The following is a 19,713-nucleotide window of genomic DNA, read 5'->3' as shown; positions in this document are numbered from 1 at the left end:
TTATTCATAGATGGGATGCAAGAGTCTAGGTTCTCATTAATCTTCACTAAGCTATAACTTGCTCTGTAATACTAACTTTGGAGCCAGTGATAGATCTGTAAGAACTACAACTACAGATTAAAATGCACTGCATTCATTCCTTGCAAGAAGAAAGGGAGTATGATGTTTAAAAATAAATAAATAAATAAAAAGCATTAAAGTGTTAAATACAGAAAAGTTCTGCTTTAACAGGGGAAAATACCTTAGTACTTATAGACCATTTGGTAATATTTTTGGGGTATTCTTTAACACATGATTACAAATATTTATAAGTTTATTCATATCTCACTTTTACAAGATGTACATTCATATCATGTGATTCAACATAATACACTCTGAAACTGGAACTCAACATGTCTGGTGAATTCATGTAGGAGCATGCTGGCATAACTGAAACCTTAAAAAGTTGTTTGTTTGTTTGTTTTTCTCTTCCACAATAGCAAAGGGGTACAAACTTTTAAGACGAGTTGGTTTTGGAATACTTTTTTTCATTTTAGTAATCCCTGAAATGTCTGTAAACTCAGACACACTATGTGTACACAACCAAAACAACGCAATGGTACTGCAAATTTCACTGGCTGCTCATAGTTTCGCAAAAGCAACAGGTTTAAAAAATATAAAAATAAATGCAAAGCATTGTCAAATTTACACTCAACATAATTAAAATAATACACATTTAGAAATTTTCAAACAAAACAATAAATAAAACATCCACATACATTAATACAAAGGAACAGAGATATTTGCCTGTCTTTGATGTAATTAATACATACCATAAGCCTAGATTCATGAAAGTATTGCCTTTCAATAAATATCTTCAGCTTCAAAATCTGATATTTTCTACATTCTTCAACTGATTTTAGTTAAATATCAATTTTCAATATAAGGTGTATGAACTGCATCAAGTTTCAATTGTTTATTGGAAATCAGCAAATTTCTAGGCTGATTTACTAAAATTAGGCACCAACTGTTAGCATCAAATCTGTCTAACAGACAAACAAAATTTGAGGTATACCTGGTATCATACCCCTTTTGAAGAATGCCTCAAACGCCAAAGCCTATGGCCTTTCACTGATCTAGCTAGAAAGGCCAATTAACAAAAATAACCAATATAATAACAGCCACTGGGTTACATCAATAAGACCCATGGTGCACCTTTTAAAGAAGATGCAGCTTAGAGATGTAATTTTACAAACAGCATGAGTCATAAAGCAAAAGGCTCAATTATTCTCTTAAGGAGAGATCACACTCTGCAGCACACCGCATTTCTTTTTACTGTTTCCAATACCAGGCCTTCTCCAGGTCTACCAAATCTTACTGCAACCAGTAGAAGTTTTCAAGTGACCATGTTAGCCACAGCTCTTTTGAAACTTGCTAACCATGGGAACTCTGACATATCAGGGGGAAAAAACACCACAGTGGGGTCAGTAGGCTGCTCACAGATGAGAAGTGGGACTCTTTGATAATCCTTCTTAAACACAACAAAATTTCCAACCATATTGGTTGTGTGCAATTTATAGAGTTGAGTACCATTAGCAATTCCAAGGATGTCACCTGAATCATTAGATGTTAGACATTACAAAAATAAACACATTTCTAAGAAAGACTTGTAATCTATCTTTTCCATACTTCAAAATTTGTTCTCAAACTGAAGGGGTAAAAAGCCTGCCAAAGAATGCCAAAGAATGTCTCAAAAAAAAAATCTGTTTGAAAACAAATAAACAATTTATTTTGCCTAACACATTTAAAAGAGCAGTAAGCATGCATATTTTTGTCACTAAAAAAAAAAAAAAAAAAAAAATCATAACCTGCACTTGCCTTAGAGATCTGAATTTCTGTAGGACTACAGTACTACTACTGTATTTGAGTCAACAGTCCCAACATGTCAATGTTATGTCAATCCAAATCATGTCTTATTATTATTTTATAGGCAAACACAGGACTAAAAGATATAGCAGGTAAAGCATGCAAAGAATTGACATCAGTACAGTTGGTCTTTTTGAAAAATTTATGGTAAGGGAAGCTGGAAATTTGGGGTTTTCTAGCAATTTGTGCATGCTGTTGGGAATTCTGATTTTCAGCTCTAGCTTTAGCACTGTCACAACTTGGCCCCGCTGAGTCACAAACAAAACTCCCACTGATGTCCAAGGTCAGAGGATCAGGCAGTAACTTCTGTTCTGTGGAGAACACACTGCCACTATAAATCATACTCAATGTTCCCTTTCAGACTTCTGATAAAGTCAGGTATGGTGTTCAAATGCCTTGGAGCTGCGCCTCTGCTACTCACGGTTTTGAAAGGTGACTGGCACCATGAACTTTTTCTCAGATTATGATCTGGGGGATGCTGCTACATTACAAAATCACAAGTCAAAATACTCGGTGCTGTCTATGGGTGATGGAAACTGGTCTTTGATTTATATACCTTAATTTCTACAAAAATGGGGATAATAATTCTTACCTACTTCATAATGGGTGAGATTAAATAATAAACATTTATACAGTGCTTTGCAAATAAACATTATATAAGTGCTAAGTATTATGATATTAACCAAAATGTCACTACATCTATATGACCCTACTAAGCAAAAAAAAAAAAAATCCAGTATAATTTTTTTCACACATTTCCAAGTCAATAAAAATGAACCATGGAGTCTACTTTCTCTTTTGATACAAATGGATGAAATACTTAAGCTTATTTGACAGTTCAAAAAAAAAGATCATAGGATGGTGTTTTTTTTTTCATTATAAAAGGACCCATGTAATGCACAAAGCTTTTTCTATAGGCTTGTTTGTAAACAGCATTATTCATTTGGCAATCATTCAAGTTATTTTTTCAAAATACCGGACCAAACATTTGAGGAAGATTCTTTAGCAATCCACACACATTAAACAAAGGCCTGCTCCAAAGGAATTCTGCCCAGTGCCTGCTGTTTTCATGGTCTTGGAAAACTCATGTTTCTCCATGAAAGATAATGCAAAGATCCTGTTGGATGATGACGGACCATAAATGAGGTTTGACATGCTTAAAAATCTAACGCAGTTACAATACTTTAAACTTTAATAAGCACCTTGGGACCCTGGCTATCTTATCTTCAATCTCCTGAAGAAAAAATAATAATTATTAAAAAAAAAAAAAGGGGGCAAAGGAAAGAACACATGATAACTGTGACAGAGTAGACACTTCAGTCCAGATTCTCAGTTCGTATGGATCACTGGAGCTCCACAGGGCAAACAGAGCCACAGTGACTTGCACTCAGTGAAAAGTACAGCCCATAACACTGTAGCACAAGTAGGACTCCTCATTTCTTTCCAGTAACATGAGGATGGCAAGAAGAAGCCATCCAAAGCAAGGCAAAGTTTTTATACGACCACTGATGCAACTGACCCATTCTAGAAATAAACAAAGCAGAACCGGTTTTGGCTACAGCCCTTGCTCAGTGCACCTTTCAATTTCCTTTCATGTTAAATGAAATGCAAGAGCAGCACAAAGTACCTTGGCAGATTCTCAGCGATGTCCAGACCCTTTCCCCAGGACGATCTATGGTACCTCCTTCAAAACAGGATAAACTGATAACTCTTGCCATCTTCCTCCCTTCTGCTATGGAGAGCAAGACTGCCCTTGGGACAGCCATTAAAAGGTCCTAGTAATCCAGAGAAACTGTAAAAATGTTTCATTCTGTAAAAATTTTTCTTTCTGTAAATAAGTATGCTACACTACCATCCTTATTTTAAGCTAGCAGGGAACTGCATTTGTATTACCAATGTTTTTTGAATACAAGAAAGAAAATATGCATTAAAATTTCTGAGAGAAACCTAAAACCACTTTTGCTGTGTCGGTACCTAGTAAAATAGCAATAGTGGAGCAGTTATACCTGCCAATGTGAGAGGGATGTATACAGCACATGCATCCTGCAATGTTGTGAGATCGGGAGCGTTGGGCAGCCTCATTTGAAAACATCCAAAAAAAAATTCAGACCCCAAACCTATCACGTCAAATAAGTTCATCCTGTAGAATTATTTAGGGTTGAAACCCACTGGTTTGTGAAATTCCTGCACGGGACTGAAGAATAACACAAGCCCCTCACAAACTATCAAGAGGACTTGAAAGGGGAATAGTTGGATCACAGGTAGAGATAACTAGCATATCACCGAATCAAAAACTCCCTTGCCTTCAGTATTGAACAATTTGTATCAAATTCTCCTTCAGTGGCTGTAGGTATTGAGCACAACAAATTACTTCTGGTAGCCTAAAACATCTCTATGTTAATGTTTATCATTTTTAATATGTGCACGTTAGAAGTGCTGGAACCATTCTGAATATTTCTTACTTTAGCCACAAAATCATACATCATCATGAATAATGTTTTCCTTTCTAGGTAATGCTTTCTTTCAATAAGAAAATGTTAATTGCTTGAGATTTTTGTCCATAGTTCTCAGCAACAAGTAATACTATCTTAATATATTGGCCTTAGTTTAAAAAGGTACAGGGCTTTCACAGAGAGGTAGAAAAGACAGGTAACAATTCTCAGCTCTTGTTAATCCAAAATATAACTACTTCTCACATCATAAATAGAAGGGAAATGGCACAACCTTGACATTTCAGAAATTTTGCTTGCTAGAAAATATCAAAACTTGAAAGAGAAAAAAAAAAAAAAAAGAGACAAGTGTCTAAAATTTTTCTACAGTTTGATTTTTTGTCCTACAGTAATATTTGGATTCGATAAACATCAGCAAAAGCCAAAACTAGTAGCGATTTGTTAAAAGAGACATAAAAAGCATGCTTAATAGTACTGTTGAGAGGATAACCTTCCATGAATGCAGGCCTTGATAGCAAAGGCAACAAATAGCCGTCTTGTTAGATGTAGAAAAGACCAACATTTGCACCTTCCTCTTTCCCCTCACTACTCCCCCCCCAAAAAAAAAAAAAAAAAAAAAAAAAAAAAATTATAATAAACTCATTAGAGGTGAACAGCATAAAAAGTAGAAATATGGAGGAAAGAGAGAGGGCCAATAAACCCAGACACTTTGGTAACAAAATTTAAAGGATTTTCATCGTCCCCATCATTTCTGCATTTATAATAGTTTGTTTAAGCATTACCTTTAGACTTGGTAACTAAATCACAGGCAAAATTTAAAATGGCCAAATATCAAACTTGTCCACCTCTACAAAACACTTCTGTGGGTTGTTGTTTGTGTGTTTTTTTCTCTTTACTTTTTAAATGATTGCAAAAAAAAAATGTCATACAGACTTTTCAGCTTACTTCCCAGAAATATGGCACGTTGACTCAACTAGAAATCATGGCATCTACTTTTTCCCATACGTGATACATATAACTTTATCCATCCATAGAGGACTCAGACCGTCATTTTGGCAAAGAACTGCAATGCACCAGTCTGAGCATAAAGGACTTAAGTTATGGTTCTTGCAGAATCGGTTATTAACAGAATAAGTACGGCTATTTCTTTTTAATCTATAATATTTACAGTATTGCACTTTACTGCACTTAATTGCATTTCACTAAAATTAACACTGCATCAGTATTATGCCTTAAAACCATATGTCCATCTTTGTTGTATAAGTCATTCTTTCTACATCCTGTAAAACAGCAAGATTTCAATTCAATGATCCAGACATTTGGAAAAAAGAAAAATAGAAAAATTGACCTGTTTCTATGGCACAACACATCTCTTTGAGTTCAGGTGATTCTGGCAAAACAGGTGCATTTCTTAGTGTTCCCATCTTTCAAGTTATTATTAAAGATTAGTAAATTCTAGTCTCTCTCTCTTTTTTTTTTTCCTTTCAAAGGACATAGCCATTTGAGACACATATTTTTCTGTTATTGCTGTTTTTTTTATAGGAAAGAAAGGAAAAAAACTGCCTTGCCTCAGATCTGAAATTCCACATTTAAATTCAAACCAGTTCTGCAGCAGCAGCTCCTCAGTGATGGAAGAGATTCATGGCAGTGAAATAATACTGTTGGCAACAAAGAAATGTCATCTTTAATGGAGACCAGCCCCAAGGATTTATTATTTATTATTATTATTATTTGTTTTGTTTAGTTTTGTTCTAATATACTTTTGATCCTCAAAACGTGTTTAGTTAGACACATGCACAAGGTAGCAAAACTGACAGCAGCGGATGACGTTACGCTGGAGCGATCACTTTTGCCAGGGTCAAAAAAAAAATATCCAAAGGTCCCCAATGTTCACAGATTAACATAATTTAGAGATCGTTTCCTTCTCTGTTGTGGTGGTGGTGGCGGTGTTTTGTTTTTCTCTCTCCTCTTTCCCTCCTCTCTGTCTGTCTGTCTGTCTGTCCTCCCACCTACTTTCTCCTCTTCAAAGTCTCTGGTTTGTGTTTGTGTGTGTGTGCGTGCGTGTGTGTGAGTGTGCCCGGGGACCCGGGGCCGGGAGAGTTTCCCCACGCGCCAACGGCCACCAACGGCTCCCAACGGCTGCTAACGGCCGCCAACGGCAACCAACGGCCGCCAACGCCTCCCAACGGCAACCAACGGCCTCCAACGGTCGCCGTCTTCGCCCCGGCTCCCCCCGGCCACGAAGTCTCTGCTAGGCGGGATGAGGCGAGGGGAGAGCAGCGGGAGAAGGCTGCCGGAAAGTACTGGGAAAAAAAAATCAAAAAAAAAAAAAAAAAAAGCGAGGGGAAATAAACCAAAAAGAAACAAATCAAATCAAAGAGGACAAAAAAAAAATAAAAATTAAAAAACACTGAGAGGTGGAGGCGAGGCGGCCCGGGGTAGGGGGCGATGGGAGGGGTGTGGGGGGTCGAGTAAGGGGCTGTGTGTGTGTGTGTGTGTGTGTGTGTGTGTGTGAGCGGGGGGGGGGGCCGGGGCCGAAGCGTGTCAGAGCCCCAGGGCCTCGGCGTGCTTGCGGGCCTTGAGCCGCAGGTCGGCGATGCTGGAGTTCTTGCTGTTGCTCTTGGCGGCGGCGGCCACCACGGCGGCGGCGGAGGCGGACTCGGCCAGGGAGGCGATGGGCAGCCCGAAGGGCGGCGGCGGGAACATCAGGTAGGGCGCGTGGGCCGCCAGGTGCGGGTGCAGGTGCGGGTGTGCGTGGGCCACCCCCTCCAGCTGCAGCTGCGCCTGGACCTGGGCAGCAGGAGAGACACGGCGTCACGGCACGGCACGGCACATCCAGGGACAAGCCCACCCCACGCCCCGCCCGGACACCGCAAGTCAAAGGATAAACCCACTCCACAACCCCGCCATGGCACCGCGAATCGAAGGACAAACCCGCGCTGCAACTGCTACACAACTTATTGCTCCCCCCCCCCCCTCCCTTTTCTTCTTTTCTTTCTCTTTTTTCTGTCCTTTTTCCTTCTGTTTGTTTTAAACCCAGCTTAAAAAACTCGCCGCCTTTCTGCCAGGGCGGTGTTTGCTTTGGAGAGCCCTCGACCTGAGCAAACACGCTGGGTTGACTGAGAGATTTCAGCTCCGGGGAGTTTGGGGGGTGTGGAGGGGTGTGTGGGGGGGAAGTTTATTTATGTATTTAATTATTTTGGTCCAAATATGTCTTTTAAAAATCAATACAATTAATCTGTCAGCTCCACGTGTCTCCGAGAAGGAGTAGGTGGCGGAGGGTCCCTTCGGGCCGGGAAAATCGATTCCCCGATTAATTGACCAAAAAAAAAAAAAAAGGAAGAAGAGGGGGGAGCAGCGACAAGAACCGGCTGCCAGGGGCCGGGTTTCCCCCACACGCAAGCCCCCCTCGCCCCCCTGTGCCCCCGCGGGGCGTCTCAGAGCCCCCTCCCCGGGGCCCGAGGGGCGCTGAGCCGCCGGCAGCCGGGCGGGGGCTCCTTCGCCAAGTTTTTTTACGGGCTGTTTTTAAAACGTGCCAACTTGTGTATAAACGGCACTTGTAAACGTGTCCGGCTTCCTCCCGTGCAAACGAAAAGGGGGTCGGAGCTCGCCGGGAGGGGGGGGAGGTGGAGGGGAGAGGGAAAGAGAAGCGGAGCTAACTACCTGTTGGAAAGGCATCCTCAGGGCTCCCATATTCACGTACGGGGCCACTCTGCAGGCGTCTAAATGGCTGGCGGTCCCCAGGATCACACCTGCGGGGAGAGACGGAGCCGGGTGAGCAATAAGGGTGCCCCGAGGTCCGTGCCCGCCGCCCCCCTGCTGGCCCGCGCCCCCTGCCCACCTTTGTGCATCTGGTTTTCCTGCTTTCGGCACTTTGCTCTCCTGTTCTGGAACCACACCTGTAAAAAGAAAAGGAAAACAAAACCAAAAAAAAAAAAAAAAAAAGAAAAGAAAAGAAATTGGAGGTAGACTGGGGCAGCTGCTAAGAAAGCGGATTAGCTTCGGGGCCGGAGGGGGGAGCCGAGCCGGGCCGGGAGGCTCCGCGCAGCTCCGCTCAGCTCCGTCCCCGGGGGCACAGTGCAGCCCGGGGGGCAGCCCCTCTGCCTGCGGGGTGGGGGTCACGCTTTTGGGGGGAGAATCCAGGAGGAGAGAAGCTGCCTCGCAGTTTGGGGACCCAGGGGCTTCGCACTGAGCCCCCCCCGGGCCAGGCTGACAGGAGCCGGGGAGAGCTGCGGCTGTCCCTGCGCCCCCTGCCCGGAGCAGGGGGCTGCGCTGGCAGATCCCTAAATCTTCCCACTCCAAGCCCACGGGCGACACGGTATCCGATCCCATTGCACCTCAGCGTCCAGGCAACAGCCAGCGTGGGGTCTGGCCCCTAAAAGACGGGGCCGGGCGTGGGAATGCCCGAGACCTCAGAGTAGATGCGAGACACCGAGCTGAACAAAGGGGCTGAGTCACTCCCGTTCCCCAAAACGTTAGAGTGAAAGAAACCTCGCTTCTGTAGCAAAGAAGAGCAACGTCCTCCCGGACAGAGATTCAGTGAAGTACGTATGCCCCTGCCCGAGAAACGCCTGCAAACCAGTAACCCTGCCCTAATTCTGGGCTCCCTGACTCGAAAAAGCGCAGGACCTCCAGTCGCCACCGCGACTTTTCCGAGGGCATTTCTGATGTTGGTCACTTTCCCGAGGTGCTCGGTTTAGCGACTCTCCCCAAGGGGACCGTCAGAGGCACGGACCGAAATGTTGCGCGGCCCCTGATCCGCACACCAAAGCCACCGCTTGTGGACAAACATTGACTTTCACGGCTGATAAAATCTTGGAGCTAAGTAAACACCTTCCACCTTTGATGTTCTCGCACTTGCCAAGAGATCATACGGTTAATTAATACTAACTGCACTTCCTACATCAAATTTTCCCTTCAAGCTTTCTTCAATTGCCTTAATGATGGTCATTTACAACGGAGTAATTAGTGCAAAGAAAGGCTTCCAAAGGCATTAATTACCTCGGGTACCTCAGTGATTTTCTTAAGTAGGAATTGGCCTTCTCTGATTTCCAGCACCATTTTTCCTGCCCGGGGTGGCCCGGGGAGATCGGGCGGCTGCGGGGCGCTGCGGGGCGCTGCGGACTGTCCGCTGTCGCCTGTCGCCGACACAGCCCCCCCCGCGACAAGCCTGCATCTGCCGCCGCAGCCCTGGCTGCCCCCTCCGCATCCTGACACGCACCGCACCGGCTGCGTCTCGTGCCGCAGCGCACCGGCAGCGTCGCTGCCTTTAAGTCGGGCTGCTGGGGATTTTTAGATAAGCACGCAAAATATCATCGGGCGGTTGCGACAATAATGCATTTTTTTTTTTACAGTTGTAAATCCTTGCAGGAAATCTCCTCGTGTGTGTTTCCCCCCGCACGCCACCCCCTCCAGCCCCCCTTGCTCTCTCTCTCCCTCTCCAAAGGAGTATAAATTGTCAGGAGGAATTTAAGCAGCGTTTAAACAACTTCTCTTGCAAATCAGAACATCTTTCAAACAGAAATTATATTTAAATCTGGAAAACGAAGTGCCCTTTCCCTTTAGCTATGAAAAAATAAGGTTATGAGGAATAAAAGTGATGAATTAGCCACTGCGTTAAGCGATAATAAATCAGGCTTGGTGTGATTCACGATCAATTCCAATTAGTCATGAATATGCTAAGTAAAGCACAGTACACTGTTTTAGACAGTTATTTCTTCATTAAGGATCACTCAGTGATTTCTTTCACAAATGCTCTAATCTGATTTCCTTTTGATTTCCATTAGAGACAGTGAATAATGACATTTAATTTAGCCCTGCACCATAAACCCAAAGATATTTGTTGTAATTGAATTACTGCCTGCTCCTCACTATGGTCTCATAACTTTCAATTATAACCCTGACAGCTGGGTGATATGAGTTTCCAGTACAACACTAAAAATAAAAGGTTAATAAGGACTAGCTACCATAGGAGCTTCAATTTATTTACAGCAAATTTCCACACTAAATTGAAACTATATCCTTTAACAGCAAGGGACAAGCGCTTCAGATAGGAATTAGGGAACAATTCTGAAAGTATTAAAAAAAAAAATCTTCCTCTTTTTTCCCTCCCCTTCTGCTTTTTTTTCCATTTCCATTTCTTCATGGATCTCAAGCTCTCAGTTTATTTCCTAATTAATTATCTATTTCTCCTCTTTTCCCTCTTGATGTTTCTTTTATTTCTAGTATTTTCATTTGTGCAAACCTCTTTTGTAAGATGATTATATAGATGATATTTGTCTAGATGATATTTGTCTCGCTCATATTCTCCACTGGAATCAGTAGCGCTTTTCTCTCTCTCTCTTTTTTTGGTGTGCTGTTTTGAGATCTGTAAGCACTTGAAGCACCAATTTTCCTGCAACTATGAACATCCTGTTAAGGTGCTGCTCAGTAATAAAGTACTTGAAAGAAAGAGTGCAGAATTCAATTACAAGTAATTTATTTTTATAGAAACAGTACATCAAGGCCTTGGAAAGATATTACAGAGCCCAAGTAAGAAGATCTGGGAAGATGACATAAGAGTTGATGTCCCCTTCAGCAAAAGTTTAATCTTTTCATTAATTTATATGGTGTGCTTAGATCAATCTTCCGGGAGAGTGCAGGCCAGCAGCACTCTGAACCCCTGCAATATCCCCTGCCAGCATCCCTCTCTAAGGCGAGTGCCCGGCACCATCCCCTACCCTGCTCGCTTATACCGAGAGAGGCAGGAGCTGAAAATAGCCTTTAAAAAGTAAAATAATAAAAAAGAAGACGAAGAAGAAAGAAAACAACCCGGCTACGTTATTTATTTCGGGAAATGCCTCCGGGAGGCAGCTGTTTGGAGCGAGCTGCTCGCTCGCTCACTCGCTCAGACGGAGGCGTGCTGAGGGGTCCGGAGGAGTCGTCTCCTGCCCCTCGGCTTCCCCCCGTGGCTCTCACGGGAAGAAGCAGCCCCTCGCCCCCCTCCTCTGCCCGCCAGGATCGGGGAGCACCGGCTGCCTTCCAAAAGTACCGCGGGGACCCTACGGGAGGCGGGGTGCGGCCGGCGATGCCCCCACGGGCACCTATGGGCACCTATGGGCACGCAGGCGCCCAGGCGTCAACTGTGCACACGCATCCATCGCCTCCAGGCTGCTTTGGTCTTTGGTGACTTCTTTTTCTGGCTGGATTTTGGTTTGCTTTGGGGTCTCTGAGGCCAAGCATCGAGTCCTAACCCAGCAAGGGGGTTCCTGCAGGTTTCTCCTGCTCTGCGGGCCTGCTCAGAGAGCCACAGGTTGATTATAATAATTATTTCTAGGGTGTTGGGTTATTTTGTTTGTTTGTTTTATGAGACATCTGTTTTGGGGATGTGTTCCCTAGTTGGCTTCAGGTTTGGGGAGGGGGTGTATTTTCCCCCTGCAGCAAACCGCAAATCGAGTTTAAAAACAATCGATGCGAAGCCACCGAAGCAGACGGCTCCGATGGCCCCAGAAATACAGCAAGCCGGACCTATTTTCAGGGTTTAGAAGGCTAATTGGTATTTAGCTGCATCTGAAGCGGGATGGGAGGGCCGGGGGGAGACTCCGGCAGATGGGGTGCCATGCATTCATACGCTTGCTGTGCGAAGCAGAGGGGGCACCTTTCCCCCGGCTCTGGCTAATCCCGTCCCCGAGCACCCGAACCGTCTAGCCTTATGCACGGCGATTGTTTTCTGCACCCCCCCCCCTTTTTTTTTTATACAAACGGCTCCATAAAATGAAAGGCGAGAAGAAATGAGGATTAAGGGAGAGTTAATGACACGTTTGCAAGGAAAAATACGATAATAAATAAAATAAAATTTAAAAAGGCAAATCGCACAGTTGTTAGAGACTCGTCATCACCACCACCCCGAAAATAAAAATCAAACCACCTTCCTAGGCATTGCAAGGACCGGGCAGACGCCCTCGGAGCAGCCTTATTGTGTGGCAGGACAGGTACACCGGCATCGCAAACAGCTTCCCCATCACACGTGTCGTCTCTGCCTTCACCTCCCCGCTTGGGATGAAACGGGGCACTGCGCTAGGATCCGCTGGCAGGGAGGAGGTGAGGTGAGGACGTTTCCAGGAACAGAGCCTTTCTCTTACCTGAACCCTAGCTTCAGACAGTCCCAGCCTCTGGCTTAGTTCCTCCCTCATGAAGGCATCCGGATAGTGAGTCTCATCAAAAAGTCTTTCCAGCTCATTCAGCTGCTCTAGTGTGAAATTGGTTCTGCTTCTCCTTTGTTTGAGCTTGGTCTGTCCATCTTCATCTTCTGACTTCACGTCTTCCCTCTTCTCTTTGCACTCGTAGATCCCTGCCGGGAGGGGGAAGGGGAAAACGACACTGAGCCTCCCCGCAGCACCGCTCCCAAGTTTCTCTCGCAGCACACGGCCGCTCCCCCCCCCCACCGCTTCCCCAAATTCAGCTCAGCCCGTGGGGGCACCGCTGGGCACCGGGGGCCCGGGCAGCCCGGAGCCGGGCCGCGCCGTCGGGGCAGGGCCGGGGAGCACCGGGTCGGGCTTAGCACGGCCGGTTCCCCGGCAGAAAAAAAAAATATAATATAATAAAATAAAATAAAAATGTAGATATTATTATTATAATTATTATTATTTTCACTTTATGTTGCTTGCAGGGACAGGCCGGGGAAGGGGCTGTCAGGAGAACCGCCGGTACCCCGTGGCGGGGGAAGGGGGTTTCTCCGCTGCTGTTTTCTCTCGAAATAAACAAGGTTGTGTAAGAAGCTCCCCGCTGGGGTCATGGTGAAGCTGGGCTGAAAATGTTTGCCTCGTACAATAAACTTTCCGTGGGCCTGGGACCGAGAGCGTCCTCTCCCGTCCCCCTTCCCGTTATCACCCCTTTCCCCCGGGTCCAAGCACCCAGCAGCCGCACGGCCCGTCGGGGGGCAGCGGGCTCAAGGACCGAGGGTGCCTCCAACCCCTCCAAACACCCCCAGCCCTAATGGGGGGCTCGGGGATGGATGGAGATGAGGACAGCCGCCTGGGCATGAGTGTCCGGGACAGAGGGGAGCAGGACTGGGGTGCCAGTGAGGGAAAGCGATTTCCCTTTCTTGCCTAAGCGTGTGCTTTTGGGGGCGTCTTGCTTTCGTTTCCTTCCTCCCTACTTTGCCCAGCGGCCTAAAGCACTGCCCCCGTTCAGCCCGGTTAGCGGAACGGGAGCAGGGCACCGGCGGGGTCCCGGGATTTTGTCCCGCTTCCCCTCCGCGGGCCGGGACAGCCGCATCCGCAGACGGTGCCGATTTCAGTCTCGTTCTCCCTCCTCACCACATGCATACGTGTTTTATCTACACACATCTCTGCGCATGCACGTATATCTAAGCCTATATAATCGGAGGCATTCCGAAATTCATATGACTAAGCTCGTGTTGACTTCTGAAATGCAAACTGTCCCCGACAGTAACCACTCCTCCGGGCTCCCCGGCTGCGGGCTAGCGGTCGCCTGCCTAAAACTTTGGGACGGGTCCGGCCTCCCGAGGGGTGCTGGCTGCTTGTTTTTAATGGCATTTTTTTCGCGCTTCTCCCGTAAGGGGAACCCCTGTTAAAAGACGAGGGGACTAACCCAGCAAATGCCTAGGGAAAATTAGCCGCGTTCAAAAGCCCTGTCTCCTTTCGGAGATACGGGGCTACAGCATGTCCGTGATAGGTATAAAATATTAACTAGCATATCGGTGGGACTGAAATCACACGCTGGAATCAGTTGAAATTAGACTGAAACCTGGCATGAATTTAAACTGTCACAAGCATCTCAGTTCTTTCCAACTCCTCCCTTCCATCCCCACCCCCAGCCCCTCTCCATAGATTAGATTAGCTAAACATACAAGCCAGAATTTCGATACACGGAGAAAAAGGGGAGTAGCAGAGAGATATTTTTTTCGTTCGTTCGCTTTTTTTTTCTCCTTTTTTTTTTTTTTCTAAGATTATTTTTTTCCTGGATCGTACCCTGTTTTTTTTTTTTTTTTTTTTTTTTTTTTTTTAAATATCTTCCGTGCGGATAATTCCTCCCCGCTGATCCCTCTCGCTCTGCAAGCCCGCGACCCGGGCAGCGCAAGCAGCAGGGCTGCGTGGAAGCGGCTTGCGCAGAAATGCGGGTACCCGACCGTGCTATCGCACCCGGTCCTTCCATTTGGGGAGGGGGTGGAAGGGAGAAGGATATTGCACAAGCGTCGGGGCTGTAAATTAAATCGCCGTTCACCCAACGTTATTATTAAACAAGATCAAACGGGAGGAAACAGCTGAAAGGCTGGCTGTTGTTCCCCAACCTATTAACCGCTTTTTATTACCCCGAGCTGGCCAGTAGCTCCCCAGGCAGGTCCACCTGTCCAACTCGCCTGGAGACACTTTCTCAACTTTCTCATCCCCCCCGCCCTTTGGTGCTCCCCTTTCCCCGCGAGCCTGGGCACGGTGCTGAGCCACCCTGCTGGAAAATCGCCTTTTATTTCACCTCCCTCCTGCCAGCAGCGGGGCCGCCGCTCCGAGCCCCTCCGGGCCGCCCCCCGGCCCAGGTGAGAGGGGCGGGCTGGGCCCCCTGGGCCCCTTTTTGGGGAGGCTCCGCCTCGTCCCGGCCCGGCCCGGCTCGGCTCGGCCCGGCCCGGGTTGCTGCCCGGGGCTCGGAGCACGGGGGTCGCGGGGAGCCCCCCGCACATCGGCCTCCCCCCCAGGAGGAGAGGCAGCCTCCCGGAAGCAGGAAGAGCAGGTTTGCGGAGGCAGACCTCGTCCCGAAAGGCGCGGACCGGCAAAAAATAATAATAATAATAAAAATAAATAAAACCTAAAAACGTCTGCCCCCTTCCCCCGTGCGAGAGATCCCCCAGAGCACCGCACCGGCTGCGGGCCGGGGGGCGGCGGGGAGCGGGGAGGGGGGGGGAGGCCCGAGGCTGCGGCTCCTTTTGCACGCCGGGGTGCGCCTTGCACACGCACGGCCGGGTGCTGCTAAGTGCCTACGGAGGGCAGGGGCCGGGGGGCTGCCCGCAAAGCCCCGCAATGCCGGGCTCGGGGCTCGGACCCGCTGCGCAGCGCCGGGGGCGGCCGGGGAGGGGGCCGGGGCGGAGGGCGGCCGGCCCCGCTCTTACCTTCGGCCGTCCTGCCCGCGGCGAACTCCTTCAGTTTGTCCTTGTCGCTCTCTACGTGGTCTTTGAAAAGGTGCACCGGGCAGTGGTTGCTGCTCTCGGTCATGTCCTGCAGGTTAGAGTCAGAGTTTCCAAGCTCCCTGGAGCGAGCCAACCCACTCTCCAAAACTTCCCTGTACGTGATCGTCTCCTTCTTGTTGCTGCTGCCACTGCCGCTGCTGCTCTCTTTGCTTTTCTGGTCAAAAGATTTGGATACAAAAGCTGTAAGTTCTTCCATGGCTGCCCGGTGATCTTATCCACAGAGATCCACTTGTTTTCAGTAGGAGATGTGGCCGTCCTCTCCGCACGCTGTTTTTGCACGTAGAAGATGGGCTGTATAGGGTTAGATCACTCCTGCTGTTATTTATGCCTTTCAATTTGAGATCACACTATTTATACATGGCTACCTCAGCCCAACCCCCAGCTCTCCCTGTCTCCAGCAATTACTGCCTGCTCCATAGTCGCAGGCGGACTCCTAGCAGCTATCTCCCCCACCTCAGTCCAGCAATTGGCTTTCTTTTCATTTCATCACTGTTTGGCATCTCCGCACCTCGGTTTGGGGAGGCAAAGAGGCGAGAGCGAAAAAAGAGGGGGAGAGGGAGAGGGAGAGAGAGGAATAAAAGGGAGGGGAAAAGGAGCAAAACATAAAAATCGGGGTCTGCATTCCGTAAAGGGGCTGCAGAAATGAAAGTCGAGGAAGACTTAATTGACTGTAAGGACATCCTGTGCGCGGCAACACTGTGAGTAAAAGCGGACCCAGCTAACCAAATAACTGTGCTCCTGCCATTAAGTGTGTCGCTACCGAGAGGAAAGGAAAATGATTGTTCAATAAAAAGGTAACGAACAAAAAGCTGCAGACGTGCGTTTTGTTGCGATCCCTCCAAATCCGACCGGCTTCGCTGCTCAGCTAATTTGGCTTAACCGAGCGGTCGGAATGATCGGCGACCCCCCCCAAAAAAATTGCTCTTTGCAAAGCGCTGCCTGTGGCGGCCCGGGCTGGGTGCGCGGAGGGGGCCGGGGGCTGCGGGGAAGGGAGAGGCGAGGAGCCCCCGGGGTCCTGTTCGGGGGGCTCGGAGGGGGCGTGGGGCGGGGGGCTCGCCAGCTGCGGGGGAGCACCGCGGGGTCCGTTTTCGTGCTTGCTGCTCGTACGTTGGCTGGAGATACCGATGGGGGAAATCACGGTCTGAAACGCGTCTTTGGCTGGAGAGCTGCCCTGCTGCGTGCAGCGCAGGAGTAATTTGTTAGCACGGGAGTTTGTACTCGACAGATAGAGCATTACATCGTCTGTCTTTTCTTTTCCTTTTTTTTTTTTTTTTTCCCCTTTCTTTCTAACGAAACACAGCCGGCTGGATTTAAGATAGGACTCGGCACTAATTTCCCCGCCTTGGTCTTGCTAGGCTGCCGTTAGCTTTGGTGTAGCCCCGGATTAAGAATTATTACTTTGTGCGCCTGAATAGCTGCTTGAAATTAATCTCCAGATAACGGCGATGGCATTCCTAGCACCTCTCCGCCCGTGCTCGAGCCGCATGCGGAGCTGACTTTCTGTCTATTTTATTTCCCCCTCTTCTCGCGGGGTTGTAAGGCGGCGGGTTCGGCGTTTGGCGGAATTTGGTCCTCTATTCGTTTAGCTTTTGACTTCCTCCTCATTCCCGTGGCAGTTCCTCGCCTCGACTTTGCGATAATCGGAGCCCGTAATCACGCCGCCCTCTGCTCTCAATTGCAGCCAAAGGAGGCTTCTTGCCCGAGCGAGGGGCCATTGTTTCTTTTTTTTTAGGGGAGCGTGCGACTGCTCTGAAAATTAGCCGAACGCCAAAACCCTAAAAATACGTTTAATTAAGCCAAAGGTGCCCCCAGCACCAGAGTTAACACCTCCACAGGAGGAGGGGGAAAAATAATAATCGAGGAAGCAATTAATAAAGGGCTTTAAAAAATCAATCTCCCCCTGTGCGAATTTAAAATGATTATCTAGGGGACAAGGATTGATCATTTGATCTCGGCCCTGCGGATATCCCTGACATTTATTATATTGTTGTGTCTCGGTGGCATCCTTCCTCCGGAGTTCATTTAACAAGTGAGGGAGCCGAGGAAGCCTTACAACTTAACAAACAGGTCTTGTCATCGCAAACGCCAATCAAATCCGAGGCTCTAATGTATATCACACGGCACCACATAAATAATAAAGGCAAGCGATAGACGTGGAAGCGATGTATATCTTAAAAAAAAAGAAAAAAAAAAAAAAAAAAAGACAAGATGCTTCTGCCTCTATCGTGTTATCATGTGCCTGCCTGCGTGTGAGCGTGTGTAAGGCCGGGCGGCCGGGGACAGGGGCACGCACGGACAGACGGACTGACACCCAGACGCACTGACCCCGCCGCCGGGAAAACTTTCCCGGCCGGGATCGACTCCCCCCCTCCTCTCTCAGCCCCTCCGCAGCTCCTCCAGCCAGCGGGGGAAGGACAGACAGACAGTCCCGGCCCCTCTTCCCCCCCTCTCGGAGCCGCTGGGGCTCGCACCCCCCGACCCCCCACCCCCTCCCGTGCTCCCCCCCGACCCCTCCCGCCGCCCCCGGGGCTGCTGCCCCCGGGGACCGGGGCGAACCCAAGACCCCCCCCCTCCAAAAAAAAAAAAAAAAAACACAACACAACCCCCGCTCCCCGTTCCACTTTCCTTCCCCACCCGGTTGGGAGAGCCGTTTGCCCCCCCACTCCCCAAAGGCCCCCGTGTCCCTGTGCCCTCGAGGGGCTGCTGGACCCCAGGGCAGCCACCGGGAACGGCAAAGCCCCCGGCCGGGCAGGGAGCCCGGGGTCGGGGGGAACTTGCCTCAGATGGCTCCGAAAGCAAAAAAAGCGAAACAAAGCACCGGAAAGGGAAAGGGGAAAAAAAAAAGGGGGGGGGGGAACTAAAAAAAAAATAGCGGTGCAAATCGTAACCCTCCCCGGGGATCCGGCCGCCGCCCCGAGGGGGTCGCGGGGATGAGGGGCTCGGCCCGGCCCAGGGGGCTGCGGGGAGTGGGGGGGTGCGGGGAGCGCCCCCGGCCCCCCTCGTAGCCAGCAGCCGGGCGGCCAGAGAGGGCAGGGGGTGAGGGTGCGGGCAAAGGTGGGGGGCGCTTCTGCCCGTCCCCGCTGCAAACTTTGGCCGCGCATCCGGCGGGGAGTTGCGCTCATTGCTGCGCCTGATAACGGGCTGGGGAGGAGGGATGGGCAGAGGGAGGAGGGAGGGAGAGAGGGAGGGAGGGGGAAAGAAGGGAGGGAGGGAGCGAGCTCCCGTCCAAACCCCGTTCCCTCGCAGGCACGGGGCTCCCGGGACCCTGTCGCAAAACTGACAACTCCCCGGCGCCCCCGGCCCGCTCTGCACCCCGCCCCCCCGGCTTGGCACAAGCTCCCCCTCCTCTCCCCGTCCCCCATCCCCTGCAGGACCAGGCAGCATCTCCACGGGCTGCCCGGCCCCCGGGTCACCTGCGGGGGGGCCGCGCCCCTAAAGCCCCCTCTCCCTTCATCCCTCCCCGGGACATGAGGCAGGACCCCCCCCATCTCCTCCCGCAGGGCGAAGCACCCCTCCACCCCTTCTCCCTCTCCTCAACTACCCCCGTGCCTTCCCCAAGGGTTTGAGGACCCCCTCTAAGCCGCCCCCCCCCCCCCTCCCCCCCGCATAGTCACCCCCCCGGTGGCCGTCCCGGGGCCCCGCACGGCGCCGGGCGTGCGGCTCCCCCCTGGGTGCGAGATGCGGGAAAAGCGGCGCCAGGAGCGCACGGGGCAGGAGCCCGAGGGGCCATAAAGCTGGCAGTGTGAGCAGGGAAACCTCGCCCTGCCGGGGAACAGCTCCGGACCAGGTACCACAGAAGAGCGTTTTTTTAATTATTATTATCTTTTTCCTCGTAATATCAATAGTTTTGTTATTCTCCGTTCCGCTCGCAGAGGGACCTCTTGACCATCGGGGGCTTTCTCCGAATTAAACGAGAGGAATAATTGTGAATGAGTTGGAGCGTTGCATAGGCTTTAAGCATTTCCAAGGCGAAGGATTGGATTTCATATTTATAAGAGGAATTTACATTTGTACATTGACTCACGGGATGACGTAGAGCGAGACCAATTTCCTCCCTCCCTCCCTCCCCCCGCTTCAGCTTATTTTGGGCGAAATGGGGCAAATAAGCAAACAGAAAAATCATCGTCTTAATTCACGCTTTAATAAGCGTTGACCCGAGGAGCAAGATTTGAGTAGATA

The 19,713-nt window shown here is 49.1% G+C and overlaps 1 protein-coding gene across 1 annotated transcript; it reads right to left on the bottom strand.

Moving 5' to 3' along the window:
- Positions 1 to 295: 295 nt before the first annotated feature.
- On the bottom strand, positions 296 to 16,648 carry SHOX (SHOX homeobox). Its single transcript, XM_068681785.1, has 5 exons — positions 15,457 to 16,648; positions 12,476 to 12,684; positions 8,197 to 8,254; positions 8,019 to 8,107; positions 296 to 7,145 (listed from the first exon to the last, which is right to left on the bottom strand). Exons 1-5 carry the CDS (start codon positions 15,728 to 15,730, stop codon positions 6,900 to 6,902), a joined length of 876 nt encoding a protein of 291 aa, XP_068537886.1. The 5' UTR covers positions 15,731 to 16,648; the 3' UTR covers positions 296 to 6,899.
- Positions 16,649 to 19,713: the final 3,065 nt, after the last annotated feature.

This window comes from Anas acuta, chromosome 1 (genome assembly GCF_963932015.1).
Source record: "Anas acuta chromosome 1, bAnaAcu1.1, whole genome shotgun sequence".
In the NCBI taxonomy this organism is placed as follows: Eukaryota; Metazoa; Chordata; class Aves; order Anseriformes; family Anatidae; genus Anas; species Anas acuta.
This window is presented reverse-complemented; position numbering and strand designations above follow the sequence as displayed.

Coding starts and splice junctions, on each gene's coding strand:
- SHOX (XM_068681785.1), bottom strand. CDS start 15,730: ATGGAAGAACTTACAGCTTTTGTATCCAAATCTTTTGACCAGAAAAGC. Junction 8,108..8,196: donor GGAAAACCAGATGCACAAAG/GTGGGCAGGGGG, acceptor CTCTCCCCGCAG/GTGTGATCCTGGGGACCGCC. Junction 7,146..8,018: donor TGAGGATGCCTTTCCAACAG/GTAGTTAGCTCC, acceptor CCTGCTGCCCAG/GTCCAGGCGCAGCTGCAGCT.